Here is a 14,479-nt window from a genome sequence, read left to right as displayed (position 1 = left end):
TCTGTCTCATCTGACCAGAGCACCTTCTTCCACATGCTTGCTGTGTCCCCCACATGGCTTCTCGCAAACTGCAACTGGGACTTCTTATGGCTTTCTTTCAACAATGAGTTTCTTCTTGCCACTCTTCCAAAAATGCCAGATTTGTGGAGTCCACGACTAATATTTGTCCTGTGGACAAATTCTCCCACCCGGGCTGAGGATCTCTGAAGCTCCTCCAGAGTTACCATGGGCCGCTTGGCTGCTCATCTGCTTAATGCCCTCCTTGCCCAGCCTGTCAGTTTAGGTGGATGGCCATGTCTTGGTAGGTTTGCAGTTGTGCCATACTCTTTCCATTTTTAGATGATGGACTGAACAGTGCTCCGTCAGATGTTCAAAGCTTGGGATATTTTTTTACAGCCTAATCCTGCTGTAAACTTTTCCACAACTTTATCCCCAACCTGTTTGGCATGTTCCTTGGCCTCCATGATGCTGTTTGATCACCAAGGTTCTCCAACAAACCTCTGAGGGCTTCACAGAACAGCTGTATTTATACCGAGATTAAATTACACACAAGTGGACTCTTAACTAATTAGGTAACTTATGAAGGCAATTGGTTCCGCTAGATTTTAGCTATGAATATCAGAGTAAAGGGGACTGAATACAAATGCACATCATACTTTTCACATATTTAAAAAAAAATGTTGAAAACCATTTATCGTTTTCCTTCCACTTGACAATTATATGCCATTTTCTGTTGGTCTATCACATAAAATACCAATAAAATACATTTACGTTTTTAGTTGTAACAGGATAAAAAGGGAAAATTTCAAGGGGTATGAATACCTTTTCAAGGCACTGTAGGCATTAACCCCAAAATATAAATCAAATATACTATTTTACATATAAAAATCTGAACATGATTTTTTACGAAAGTCATGTTGGCGTATATAGACTCCAAACGATAGTAGCAATAGTAAAGTTATGACAAAGTGCAGTTTAATTACCGAGTTGTTACTTAGTGCAGTTGCAGTGAAATTCACAACAAGATCAGGCTCAGCAATCAACTGGGGTAGAAAAATATCTTTCTTCTGTTGGGTACTGCTGCCATTCTCTACATTCTTCCTCCTGCACACACCAACAAAAAAAAAAATACACACACATCACCTTGAGTTTTAACTGCTGAACAGCTTCTAGGGATGTTTAAAAGGAACACTAAAACAATTGAATTATCCTTATTCTTCAAATATAAGTTATACACTTATACACTATGTCACCCTTTTTGTTTTTTTCATGAAATCTTTTCTTACTGTGTTTTTCTGCCTCCTTGCAACATCCTCTTTGAGAGCTCCCAAACCTCTCATTTCCCCCGTTATTTCTGTTTGTCTGCAACAAGCAGTGCAGATTAGTTGAGATTGTGTGCACTGCTATAAGCACACAAAATATTACATAGTCCATAGGCCCTAGTCCAACTCAGGAGTGAGCAAGAGAGGGTGGCAATAATCCTACATGCAGTGGGACCATGGAGAACAAACCCTTTAACACCAAGTTGGATCATAGAAGTAAAAGAAAGGGATTTGAAGGAGGCTGGGCGCAATAGAAGGTTATTTTTTGCATTCATACCTACTGGAACTTTTTTTCTTTCAATCAGAGCTCAGTGTTACTTTAAATCTTCTTTACTTACTGATAAACATACAATTCAATGCACAGTAGTCAGTGGATCAAACTTAATTTCTAAAGTGAAATAAACTAAAACAGCAGCACATATGTGACTCCTACCTGCATGTATCAGCATCATGCATCTTCTGAAATTTTGCATAGAGTTCAGACCCCAACTCATAGTCTATACTCCAGGCAGACATCCCAAGGGAGAGGCTATGATGCCAACGCGCACTTTCTTCTATAAAAAAAAAAAACAAAAAAACAAATTATTGTCTGGGCAGGATAGCAACTTAAAGAAATGATATGGTCAACGCATAAACTTTCATTTATAACATCAGCATTGTAAAAGCAAAATTATAGGTATTTTTGAGAGTTCAATGTAAGCTTTCATGTGACCACCATCTGTCTGCTGACCATCTCTTTCCACAACTTCCTGATTTCCCTGCTTTGTTTGTAGCTTCTGGTCTGCTGTTAACCTTTGATTTCTAAAGACTAAATACCTAATGGTACCTTGCTCCCTGCAAGCTGTAATTTATGTAGTTCAGAAGGCAGGCTCTGTGGATTCTGTGACACAGCAGTGCCTACTATAGGGCATAGTGTATACATCTGTCATGGAATTCCAGGAAGTAAATGTGTGGGGATCTTTACCAACTTCAAGATCATTCAAATTAATAATACACACAAAAGAAAAAACTAGCAGGTGCGTTGACCAAATGTATGGTATAGCCCTCCAGCTAGCTATTGGTGACATTTCGAAAAAGTCAAAAAAGGTGGTGCTGTTCTCTATGGATCCTCTGGGTGACAGTGACAGTGACAATGATGGTCAGTGCTTGATCTAGCTAATGTGAACGGATTTCATATCTTGCTTTCCTCATATTCTGAGTAGAAGGATAATAGGTTTACAGGCTTCCCATTCATGTGATCACTGTGATCACATAATCGTAGCCAGTTCTCATGCCTCCCAATCACTAATCCAAAACCCAATATAGGCACTGATGTGGCCAGCCCAGTCTCTTTGCTGGGGGCACGCGCCTAGCCTGAATACATTTAAGTGTATATGAAGCCCCATGAATAAACATCCACTTTCATGAGGCTGCAAATATGCATAAACTCAGCAAGAAGGGTTTACATTTTGTTATGTTATAAACAATTGAAAATTAAATGTTTGTACTAGATACAGTAAACCAACAATGTGCATTACAGTAGGGCTGCAACTAACGATTATTTTCATAATCGATTCGTTGGCCGATTACTGTTTGTGTCAATCGGTTTATAACCTTAAAAGTGTGGTCTATAATTTAGTTAATATGTAAAGTTTAAAAAAAATATATTTATTCTTAAATATCTATATGCAGTGGTAAATATAAATAACGAACTATATAATTAGAGAGCAAAATCTCTAATCCACTCTGAGAATAACAGCCAGAAGAGATATATCGTATATACTATTAGAGGTTGAATCTGGTAAATATCATCAGACTCAGATTTTTTTTTTTTTTTTATTTAAATAAGAGTTAGACTGTTTTGTAGATTTTCAAACAGAATTGTAAAATATTATATGCTGGCCATAAAAAAAACAATGTCTTCCTTCAAAAACAATGTCATTTTAAGAACGTTTGTTCGATTTTAGAATAATTAGTGGGGTCAAATCGACGGTCGTTTTCAACCACAGTGACAGGAAAATTTAGAAATAACAGAAAACTTCTCGGTCAAAGGAATTTTCAGACAGTGCATGTGATTTTCGTTCAGAAATGACATTCATTTTAAAACAGAATGTTAAAAGCAATTGAAAATTTCATACAACATTCTTTCAAATTCTTTTAAACGTACAAACATTTTTCATATAAATATTCTCATCTGAAAATGTATCCACGTGACCAGTCTAAGGCTTGGTACAAACCTATGCAGTTTGCTTTTGATCTGTTTTAGTGGCCCTATAGCAAGGTAAAGAAAACTTCTGCCTTTAGAACCACTCACTTCCTGCCCAGGACTACATGTCCCATGAGGCACTGCTCCTCACACATTCACATGTTCTCAGGCACTTACTGACATGTATGGACAGTGTACTGAGCTGTATGTGTGCTGTACTATATTTCCTGATAAGTAAACAAATAATGCATTCTGTATGCAGGCCAACTAATCGGCTGGCCGATCGATTATGAAAATAGCAATCGATTAATTTCATAATCGATTAGTTGACGATTGTTTCAGCCCTACATTACAGTTGCTTGTAACTAGGTAAAGCTAGTATTCTGATGCAATTATTTAGAGATGTGTATTTTAAGAAAGTATAAAATTAAGTTGTTTACCAGAAGATAAGTGCCTGATAATGGGATGAACTCCACACTGTGCAAAGGTTTTAAGATGTTGGTTTTCAGACTGAAATTGAATTGGAGAAAAATTGAAAACAGAATTATTTAAGCAAAATGCTAGAAACATACAGAAGAGACCACCAGCGAAAATGATATATAGGATTGGTCTATCAAAGAATACCATTTTAAAATGAGCCACTGTTTAAATCTTTAAATACAGCCATTATTGCTGTTGTTAACAGCACCCTGGTGGATACAGCACAGCAAGGGTGCACGAAAAAGGATTCAGACTTCAGTCCACTTTTCTTTTTTTTCTTTTTACATAATACTGCATAGATAATTATCGCAAATGCTGAAAACGATTTATCAATTTTTTTATCCTAATGTGCAGAAGTTAGAAGAATATAATTTATTCTACACATTATCACAATTGCTTATCAAAATCTTCCAGACCAGTCCTGTGTATAAGCTCTGCACTCCCTTTTTTAAAAAAAAATCTTATGGGGAGTTTGTACTCAGCCACAGAACAAAGCACAAACCCCTCAAATGAATAAATGGACAGTGCAAAGTGAATGTGTGGCCCAGCCCCCCAGTACACGGGGAATCACTCACTAGTTATATAAAATATTGATCTCTGCACCATTCTGTGCAGTGGCATCCAGAAGGATAGAGGCTCAAATATCCATTACATAACTAACATGAACCCATGAAAAAAAGTAATACCATCATAAACATGAGTATAGTGTATAAGCGCATGAAAGTACACTTTTGTAGCATACTACGGTGGACAGCCATTCATGTCCATGAAAAGTTGTATGCTGCACCTGAACTGCCTTGGCAGAGTAAAGATGCTGGCATTTACGTTGAATGGACTCAGCCGTTTGTGTGCAAGGATCCCGAAGGCCCAGCTTTTGGTCAGATAGTAAAGTATTTAAAAGTAGAAATTATTTTATTTTCTATACCAAGGGAAATTCATTTTTATTTACATTCGGTATGTGCGCCATTATATTTAAGAACAAGTTTGGAAGCAAAGTAGCAAGGTGAGAACTACAACACACTTTGCCTGAATACAAGCTTATGTATACTTTACCCCAACGCTGCTACTAGCCCTACACCTTTATAAAAAAAAAAGCACAGTTCTGAAGTTCATGACAGGAAAAATACTCACAGGGCCAGCATAGTGGATCAGCACAGGAATCTCAAATGTAACACCTAATGAGGTAACTATCTTGATGTTGGTCAACAAATTCAATGGAAAGTCTTTGGCTTGGATCTTCCATATAAATATGTTCCAGCAGCCAGGAGGTATAGTAAACAAGTGAGTGAAATTAAGTATCTGTAATTAGAAAAGAAAGCAATAGTAGGTAAAGTTTCAGCCTAATTATATGGGGAAAAAAATAAAATAAAACTCAAAATTCAATATTTTACCGCTACTCTCAACAAGCACAAGTAAACAATAAAGAGCGGCCTCAGCCTACATGTCTCCTTCAAACCATACACCCTGATGTATTTTGCCCTACCCACCATGGCTCATATATACATACACACACATACACGCACAAACTGAATGGATCGTTTTACAGGGTGAGGGTTTACAATTACTTTAACTTTAAAAATTGTTCATTTAGACTAAGCTGGCCCAAACTATTTACTTCACCAACCATGGCAGTAGCTGAGTGCTCTGTAAAATTGTATGCAGCCTCAGCTACATACAGTATACCGCACTGTGTTTCAGCAGAGGGATTAGAACATCCTGCTCCGCTCTTGGAACAAAACAAAGTCAGACTGAGCGCTCCTCAGCCATTCAGAGGACGGTTTGTATGTTCTGATTTGATGCAATGCTTCCTCTGATTGGCTGATACAGAGTTCATGGCACCATCCTCCCACCTTTCCGAAAAATAACTCAATTCAATAAGACAAGTGAGATGAGTGATTTTTTTTTTCCAAACCCATAATGTTTTGTTTTAGCATCATCTGAAATAACTGCTTTTCTTGCTCTCCTAATTAACCACTTAACAACCGGCCCATAGCCTAATGACGGCTACAGGACGGTTGTTTAACTCTGGGCGCGCACTCGAGAGCATTACGGATCACGGTAAACAGCTGCTCATCGTGGCCGTTTACCAAGTGATCACTCCGTCAAATGATGGAGTGATCACTTGTAAACAAACTGGCGTCATGTTATGACGCTGGTTCCTCCCTCCCCTCTCTGTACCGATCGGTACAGCGGAGGGGGAAGAGATCGGTGTCAGCAGCACTGTGGGCTGGATCTGCAGTGCCCAAAGTGCTGCTCACCGAAAATTAACCCCTCAATTCCCTGCCAATACCCCGACAATACCCTGCCATTTTTTTATTTTATTTTTTATTTCAGGCTTTCCAGCCTAGAGGTGAGATGCGGGGTCTTATTGACCCCATATCTCACTGTAAAGAGGACCTTTCATGCCATATTCCTATTACAAGGGATGTTTACATTCCTTGTAATAGGAATAAAAGTGATCAAAAAATTTTATTTTTGGGGGAAAAAAATATCAAACTAAAATAAATAAAGTAAAATGAACAATATAACGGTGTTCAAACCAGACATGCGAGGTATCAATGCGAACGTTAGAGCGAGAGCAATAATTTTGGCCCTAGACCTCCTCTGTAACTCAAAAAATTTAACCAGTAAAAAAAAATTTCATGCGTCGCCTATGGGGATTTTTAAGTAGCGACGTTTGGCGCCATTCCACGAGCATGTGCAATTTTGAAGGGTGACATGTTAGGTATCTATTTACTCGGCGTAACTTCATCTTTCACATTATGCAAAAACATTGGGCTAACTTTACCGTTTTGTTTTTAAGCACAAAACAGTTTTTTTTCCAAAAAAAAAAAAAAAACGCGTTTGAAAAATTTCTGCGCAAATACCGTACATGATAAAAAGTTGCAACGACCACCATTGTATTCTCTAGGGTCTTTGCTAAAAAAACATATATAATGTTTTGGAGTTCTATGTAATTTTCTAGCAAATAAATGATGATTTTTACATGTAGGAGAGAAATGTCAGAATTGTCCTGGGCCTCTGTATGTGGCCACGCTGTGTAAAAGTCTCACATATGTGGTATCGCCATACTTGGGAGTAATAGCAGAATGTGTTTTGGGGTGTAATTTGTTGTATGCATATGCTGTGTGTGAGAAATAACCTGATAATATGACAATTTTGTGAAAAAAAAAAAGTCAAAAAAATATTGATTTTACAAAGAATTGTAGGAAAAAATGACAACTTCAAAAAACTCATCATGCCTCTTACTAAATACCTTGGAATGTCTTCTTTCCAAAAAGGGGTCATTGGGGGGTATTTGTACTTTTATGGCATGTTAGGGTCTCAAGAAATGAGATAGGCCTTCAGTACTTCAGGTGTGATCAATTTTCAGATATTGGCACCATAGCTTGTGGACTCTATAACTTTCACAAAGACCAAATAATATCCACCAATTTGTACTTATTTTTACCAAAGATATGTAGTAGTATACATTTTGGCCAAAATTTATGAGGAAAAATGATTAATCTGCTAAATTTTATAACGGAAGCAAAAAAATTCTTTTTTTTTATTTATTTATTTTATTTTTTTACAGAATTTTCTGTCTTTTTTCTTTTATAGCACAAAAAATTATAAACCCAGCGGAGATTAAATACCACCAAAAGAAAGCTCTATTTGTGTGAAAAAAAAGGACAAAAATTTCATATGGGTACAGTGTTGCATGACTGAGTAATTGTCATTCAAAATGTGAGAGCACCGAAAGCTGAACATTGGTCTGGCTATTAAGGGTGTTTAAGTGCCCAGTGGTCAAGTGGTTAAACAAGTCACTGAAGCTAAGCAAACCACCTCCATGATGCCAAATATATTATGAGGAGTGATAACCCTTATAACATTCTTTCATTCAAAACAACTAACAAATTGAAAAAGTACTATAAAGTGTGAGAAACTAAATTGTGGTATGTGGACATTTTGTATTTAGTGTGAAAGTAACACATGGTAATAAACATGAAGAAAGGCAGTGAAAAATACAGAAGCTATCAGACTTTTAGTGACCTCTGACCCTCTGCCTCATTAACAGCAGTCGCCATATTTCTATCCTGGCAGATTCCTAGTAGTTTGGCTCTCAGGAATAAACAAACACTCTTGAGGCTAATTATGCCAAGTACTGAATTATAATACTAAAGAAATTGGTCACCTGGAGTAAGACTGGGATTTTGATTTAGAAAAAAATAAATAAAAATAAAACCACAATACCTTGAAAATTCCCCTGACTTGCTCTGGCACAAACACATCACTGAGACGGATATGAAAGTTCAGACGACTTTCTAGCCACATGGACCATAATCCAACAGGGTCATGAAGTTGCTGCATGTAAAATGATATTTTTGAAGTATCAAAATTAAGGTACCTGAGGAAAGAATTACAGCTGATGAGACAACATGTCACACAATACCAGGCATAGAAAAGAATACGAAAATGAAGGGAAAAAATAAATACTCGGGTAAAAAGACATTTCAAAATGCAACAGAAACTTTTCACAAGCAGCGTACGTTATTTTAGCAAGGTATCTCTAAGCTGCTCTAAATATTTTTTTCAATAAGAAGACATTTCTGGAACTTACAGCTTAAAAAAAAAAAAAAAGAAAAAAAAAAGAATTCTGACTTGCCTGTAAATTCCATATCTTAAAGTCCAATACGGGCGTCAGGGTGGATGCTCAAACCATGGGTTATAGGCCCTACATTCAGGTGATTGGACACGCGTACCCCTATAACCCTACCCACTTAGTGAGATCTCCTTTTTTTAGGGGATGGTGGTCGAGCATAGCCAAAGTCCAGTAACCATAATAATATAATTTATTTCAAGATTTGGAATTTACAGGCAAATCAAAATCCCTTCTATTTTAACCAAACAGTACAGAACACAGGCAGTAAAATTTAAAGACCCTAGGATATCCCCAAGCAAAGAATCAGAAGGGTGGGCAACAAAACAAAAGTGCGTTGAAGAACCCAGAGACCAAAAGTTGCTCATGCAGATACCAGGACATCGACCTGGTAGAACTTGGTGTGAGTGTTAACTGAAGTGGGAGCCTTAAACCTGATACACACAGTTTTTTTTCAGGGGGACCCATTGGCTATTAGCATCAATCAGCAAATATTTTCCTGCCATGCCTGTTCTACAGATGTCGGACATTCAGGCTGCCATACAGAAATCTGTTTCTGTTGAACCGGCCGCTATTCGGCAAGGCTTAAAGCAGAGCAACAGGCTCCCGATGACAGAATGACCAGGAAAACCCGACTAATATTTTGAAATCAGCACATATTGGAGGTACTATATCCTTTAGGAGGATAGGCTCTAACAAAAAGAGCCACCTGGTTGACTTGGAGGCAATGTGTCCATTTCAAGACTATTAGCAGAACAAAAAGGACATCTAAAACTGTAATAAAAGACCACATAGACAAGTTCTTGCTGGAAAAAAAATAATTTAAATAATTTAAGCAACAGATAGCATGTATTCATGAAAGACAGAAGTTGTCTTTTTATGAGGAGGCAAGTAAAACCTTGGACAGAGGGGTGGCTGTGGACGTGGTATACTTGGATTTTGCAAAAACGTATAAAACAGTTCCCCACACACGGTTAATGTGTAAGATAAAGTCTACAGGCTCGGAAAGATCAATTTGTAAATGGATAGAAAACAAAAAAAAATTAAAAATTGAGAGAGTAGTGGTTAATGATTCTTACACTGAATGGTCTAAGGTTATCAGTGGTGTACCCCAAGGTTCAGTGTTGGGATCCTTACTTTTTAATATCTTTATAAACGATATAGGTATAGGGGCTGGGATTAAAAGTAAAATTTCTGTCTTTGTAGATGACACCAAGCTAAGGAGTGGAATAACATTCTTACAGGATGTCTCCAATTTACAAGCCAACCTCAATGCTCTGTCTAATTGGGCAACTAAGTGGCAAATGAGGTATAATGTTGATAAATGTAAAGTTATGCACTTGGGGGCTAAGAATATGCATGCATCATACATACAATCATTAGTAAGACCTCATCTGGAATATGCAGATAAGAGGCATGGAGGAGCTCAGCTATGAGGAAAGATTAGAGGAACTGAATTTATTCTCTCGAGAAGAGGAGATTAAGGGAGGATATGATCAACATGTACAAACACATAAGTGGTTCATATAGTGAACTTGGTGTTGAGTTATTCACTTTAAGGTCATCACAGAGGACAAGGGGCACTCTTTACATCTAGAGGAAAAGAGATTTCATCTCCAAATACAGAAAGGTTTCTTCACAGTAAGAGCTGTGAAAATGTGGAATAGACTTCCTCCAGAGGTGGTTCTGGCAAGCTCAGTAGACTGCTTTAAAAAAAGGCCTGGATTCTTTCCTAAATGTACATAATCTAGAACTGGGTACTGACATTTATAGGTAAAGTTGATCCAGGGAAAATGCGTTTTCCTCCCGGGGGATCAGGAAGAAATTTTTTCCCCTTGTTTCTGTCAGGGCTGGCTCAGCCCTTCCTTCTCTGGGCTGGCCGCTCAGCTGTTGGCTAATTGACAGCTCTCTTCTCTCTCCACAGTTACCAGCTGTTCCTGATGATGCTCGTCTGACCTGCCCACTTAAAGCCTTCCAGCTCACTTCACCTATGCCTTCGCCTTGGTCACATCACTAGAAACCATCTCCTGCGGTTTGTTTAAAGACTGGCTTGCTGACATCCTTTCTGGCTCCTTATCCTGCTTGCTGTTGCTCTACTTGGATCCCTGACTTCTGGCCTGGCTGACTACCCGTTCTGGTTACTGGACTTTGGCTATGCTCGACTACGCTTTTTCTATTTACCTTTTTATTTTTATTAATAAACAAGTGTGATTTAATTGTACTTCTGTCTCAGTCTGATTCATGGTTTCTGACAGTTTCCTTATGAGTTTATGTGAAATCTCCATTAATAGTTGTAAAATATTGTAATTATGAATACATTTAATTTAGCTTTGCGTCAATGTGCGTGTTTTCGATAGCGTCACAGAAGCCTCTGTTATACAGACGAGTCAGTGCTTAACCTTGTGTATCTAAACAATGGGACCCAAACCTCTTTGTTCTACAAATATTCACATCAAAGGATCACTTCTTTAGATATGCAATGAGGGTCAAGGCCAGCCCATCATGAATACTTAATTTCCCTGAAAATGTCTACTTACAAGGTTAAATCTCACGCTCAACAAGTCTGTGCCAAAGATTTGCATTAAAGGGGACTCACTTATGCAAAGTATATGGACTGCAGTAGTAGCCAATCCTTAAACAGGAATAGGAAGGCCCACCAATTGGAGCCACACCATGCCAACCAATGAGGCATCAGCCTGTAATGAAATACACAGACTAGATGGAAAGGGGAGAACACACACTATAGTAGAGAAGCCACTAGCATGGAACCTTAGTGGGAATGGTAACTATGGGAAAGGTCTGCATTGCACCTGTAACTAAATATGTTTGTCTTATGTCTTTTCTGCCTTACTATTTGTAGATTATTGTTTTTAAGGAATATACTCTGTATTCCTTCATGTAATCCATGATCTTTACCCTTTTTCTGTACAAATAGATTGCTGTGTATTAGTTTACACTTTCTACTACTCACCAATATATTTGGTTATTGTGTTAAAGCTTTCACTTGTGGTCAAAGCTCTCTCATTTAACCCACATCATATCTGAGAGATATCAAATCTCAAATATAATAAACGGGTAACACACTGATGTAGCAAATTGGATCATGTTTTGCTGGGGCTTTTCGCCTTCCTCTGGATCAACTGTGGTTTAAGTATTGTGTATATGGGATTGTATTTATTTATTTTTTTAACTAGATGGATTTGTGTTTTTTCAACTTGACTATGTAACTATGTCTGTTTTTTGTATACAGCTAGTGTTTTTCAGATAGACACGGACAACCTCAGGTACATCCAAACAATGGAGAGCAATTTCCTTGGGCTATGTGAGGTGAACACAAGGAAGGTAACACAATGTCTTCATTAAAGTGGAAGGCTGACACCACCTTAGGGAGAAAGGAGGGTTTGGGGTGCAAGATTTTCTCCATAAGACACCTTAAAAGAGAGAGATGCTAGCTCTGAGACATGTCTGACAGACATGACAATCACCAAGAAGGCCACTTTGTAGGAGAGATCACCCAAGGGGAATTCCTTAATATAACCCCAATGCCAAAAAAAGTTGGGATGTTGGGATAAATCTACATAAAAACCGAATGCAGTGATCTGCAAATTTCAGAAACCCATATTTTAAATCACAATAAATAGAAAACATATAAAATGTTTAAACTGAGAAAATGAACCATTTGAAGAAAAAAGAAAGATCATTTTGAAATTTATAACAGCAACGCATCTCAAAAAAGTTGGGACAGGGCAAAAAAATCTAGCAAAGTAATTAGTACTAAAAAGGAAGAGCTGGAAGAACATTTTGTAACCAATTAGGTTAATTGACTCTGGGCACAAATGTATTTCTTTAAATATATTCCTCTATAGCAGTGATGGCGAACCTTGGCACCCCAGATGTTTTGGAACTACATTTCCCATGACGCTCCACTACACTGCAGAGTGCATGAGCATCATGGGAAATGTAGTTCCAAAACATCTGGAGTGCCAAGGTTCGCCATCACTGCTCTATAGCCACAAAGCATACAAACCTATGCTTGGTGCATATCTTTGCAAACCCAGATATTAGCTTGTAAAAGTAGTTATTACTGGGCTGCATATAGTAGGTGTACAGAGCAGAGCTGTTGAAAGGATCCCAGTATGGACATTCTGGCCTCAGTGCTGCCCTCCACCATGCCCTCTAGCAACCAATTTATGTACCAGTTTCCAAAAGGTACATGACTGTCGCAGACGCAAAACATTTGTGGTAAGGAAGCAAGCCAGAATTTGAGAGTGTATGTGGTTTTCGTTTAGAAAACTGCAGTCGTTCCAAAGTTTTATGTTAAAAGCAAACAAAAGGTTTAAGTACTTTGCAACCACATTTGTCCAGCATTATTAACCACTTTAGCCCCGGACCAATTTTCAGCCTAAGGACCAGAGGTCTTTTTACAATTTCGCACTGCACTGCTTTAACTGGTAATTGCGCGGTCATGCAATGTTGTACCCAAACGAAATTTGCGTCCTTTTCTTCCCACAAATAGAGATTTCTTTTGATGGTATTTGATTGCCTCTGCGATTTAAATTTTTTGCGATATTAATGGAAAAAGACCGAAAATGTTGAGAAAAAAATATATATTTTCTACTTTTTGTTATAAGAAAAATCGAATAAACTCAATTTTAGTCATACATTTAGGGCAAAATGTATTCAGCCACATGTCTTTAGTAAAAAAAATGTCAATAAGCGTATATTTATTGGTTTGCGCAAAAGTCATAGCGTCTACAAACTAGAGTACATTTTCTGGAATTTACACAGCTTTTAATTTATGACTGCCTATCTCATTTCTTGAGGTGCTAAAATGGCAGGGCAGTACAACCCCCCCCCCCCCCCCAAATGACCCCATTTTGGGAAGTAGACACCCCAAGGAAATTGCTGAGGGGCATGTTGAGCCCATTGAATATTTTTTTTTGTCCCAAGTGATTGAATAATGACACAAAAAAAAAAAAAAGTTTACAAAAAGTTGTCACTAAATTACCGTATTTTCCGGCGTATAAGACGACTTTTTAACCCATTAAAATCTTCTCAAAAGTCCGGGGTCGTCTTATAGGAAACGTCTGCGATCGCCGTGGAGGGAGCTCCAAAATACCGCAGCCGCCGTGACATCCGCCCTGTATGCAAGCTACAAGCTGCAGGCGTGTGGGATGCCGAAAAAAAAAAAAAAAAAGACATACAGCGGCAAAACAAGCCTCTTTCACCCGTCTGGCCCGCCCTCCTATCCTATTACCATACCTCTTCTCTGACGAGCTTTCGCTCCTGAGGACTGGAGCGAAGAGGAGCAGGCGCGCATGTGCTAGTTCTGAGAGGCAGATGTACGGTAATAGGATACAAGGGCGGGCCAGACAAGTGAAAGGGGCGTGTTTTACATTAGTCTTGGAGACAGGGAGGGCTGGGCAGGCAGGGAGAGCTTACCGGACTATGATTTGTTTAAAGCAACCAGCAAATCGCTGGTAAGGTGGCTGTTATACCACATACAGTACTAGTAAAATATCTACCGGTATACCAGTACAGCAGTATCTACAGTACAGTACCAGAGGGGTAGTCTTATACGGAGAGTATATCCCAAACACTACATTTTAACTGGAAATGTTGGGGGTCGTCTTATACGCCGGCAAATACGGTATATATTGCTCACACATGCCATAGTTATATGTGGAATTGCACCCCAAAATATATTCTGCTGCTTCTCCTGAGTACGGGGATACCACATATGTGGGACTTTTTGGGAGTCTAGCCGCGTACGGCACCCCGAAAACCAATCACTGCCTTCAGGATTTCTAAGGGTGCAAATTGTTGATTTCACTCCTCACTACCTATCACAGT

The 14,479-nt window shown here is 38.4% G+C and overlaps 1 protein-coding gene across 2 annotated transcripts in view; it reads right to left on the bottom strand.

Moving 5' to 3' along the window:
- TMEM131L (transmembrane 131 like) overlaps positions 1–14,479 on the bottom strand; it is a 155,605-nt gene that overhangs the window by 71,727 nt on the left and 69,399 nt on the right. For both annotated transcript variants that reach the window (XM_077477067.1, XM_077477066.1), the window contains exons 13-17: positions 8,221–8,374; positions 5,119–5,286; positions 3,948–4,017; positions 1,756–1,876; positions 984–1,104 (exon numbers count right to left, since the gene is read on the bottom strand). In XM_077477067.1, coding sequence (XP_077333193.1) covers positions 984–1,104; positions 1,756–1,876; positions 3,948–4,017; positions 5,119–5,286; positions 8,221–8,374 — 634 coding nt within the window. The remainder of the gene's footprint in view (positions 1–983; positions 1,105–1,755; positions 1,877–3,947; positions 4,018–5,118; positions 5,287–8,220; positions 8,375–14,479) is intronic.

This window comes from Lithobates pipiens, unplaced genomic scaffold (assembly GCF_037356315.1).
Source record: "Lithobates pipiens isolate NorthernLeopardFrog02 unplaced genomic scaffold, aLitPip1_a1.2 Scaffold_13, whole genome shotgun sequence".
Classification (NCBI taxonomy): Eukaryota; Metazoa; Chordata; class Amphibia; order Anura; family Ranidae; genus Lithobates; species Lithobates pipiens.
The sequence above is the reverse complement of the archived record's forward strand: the minus strand, read 5'-3'. Positions and strand labels throughout refer to the sequence as shown.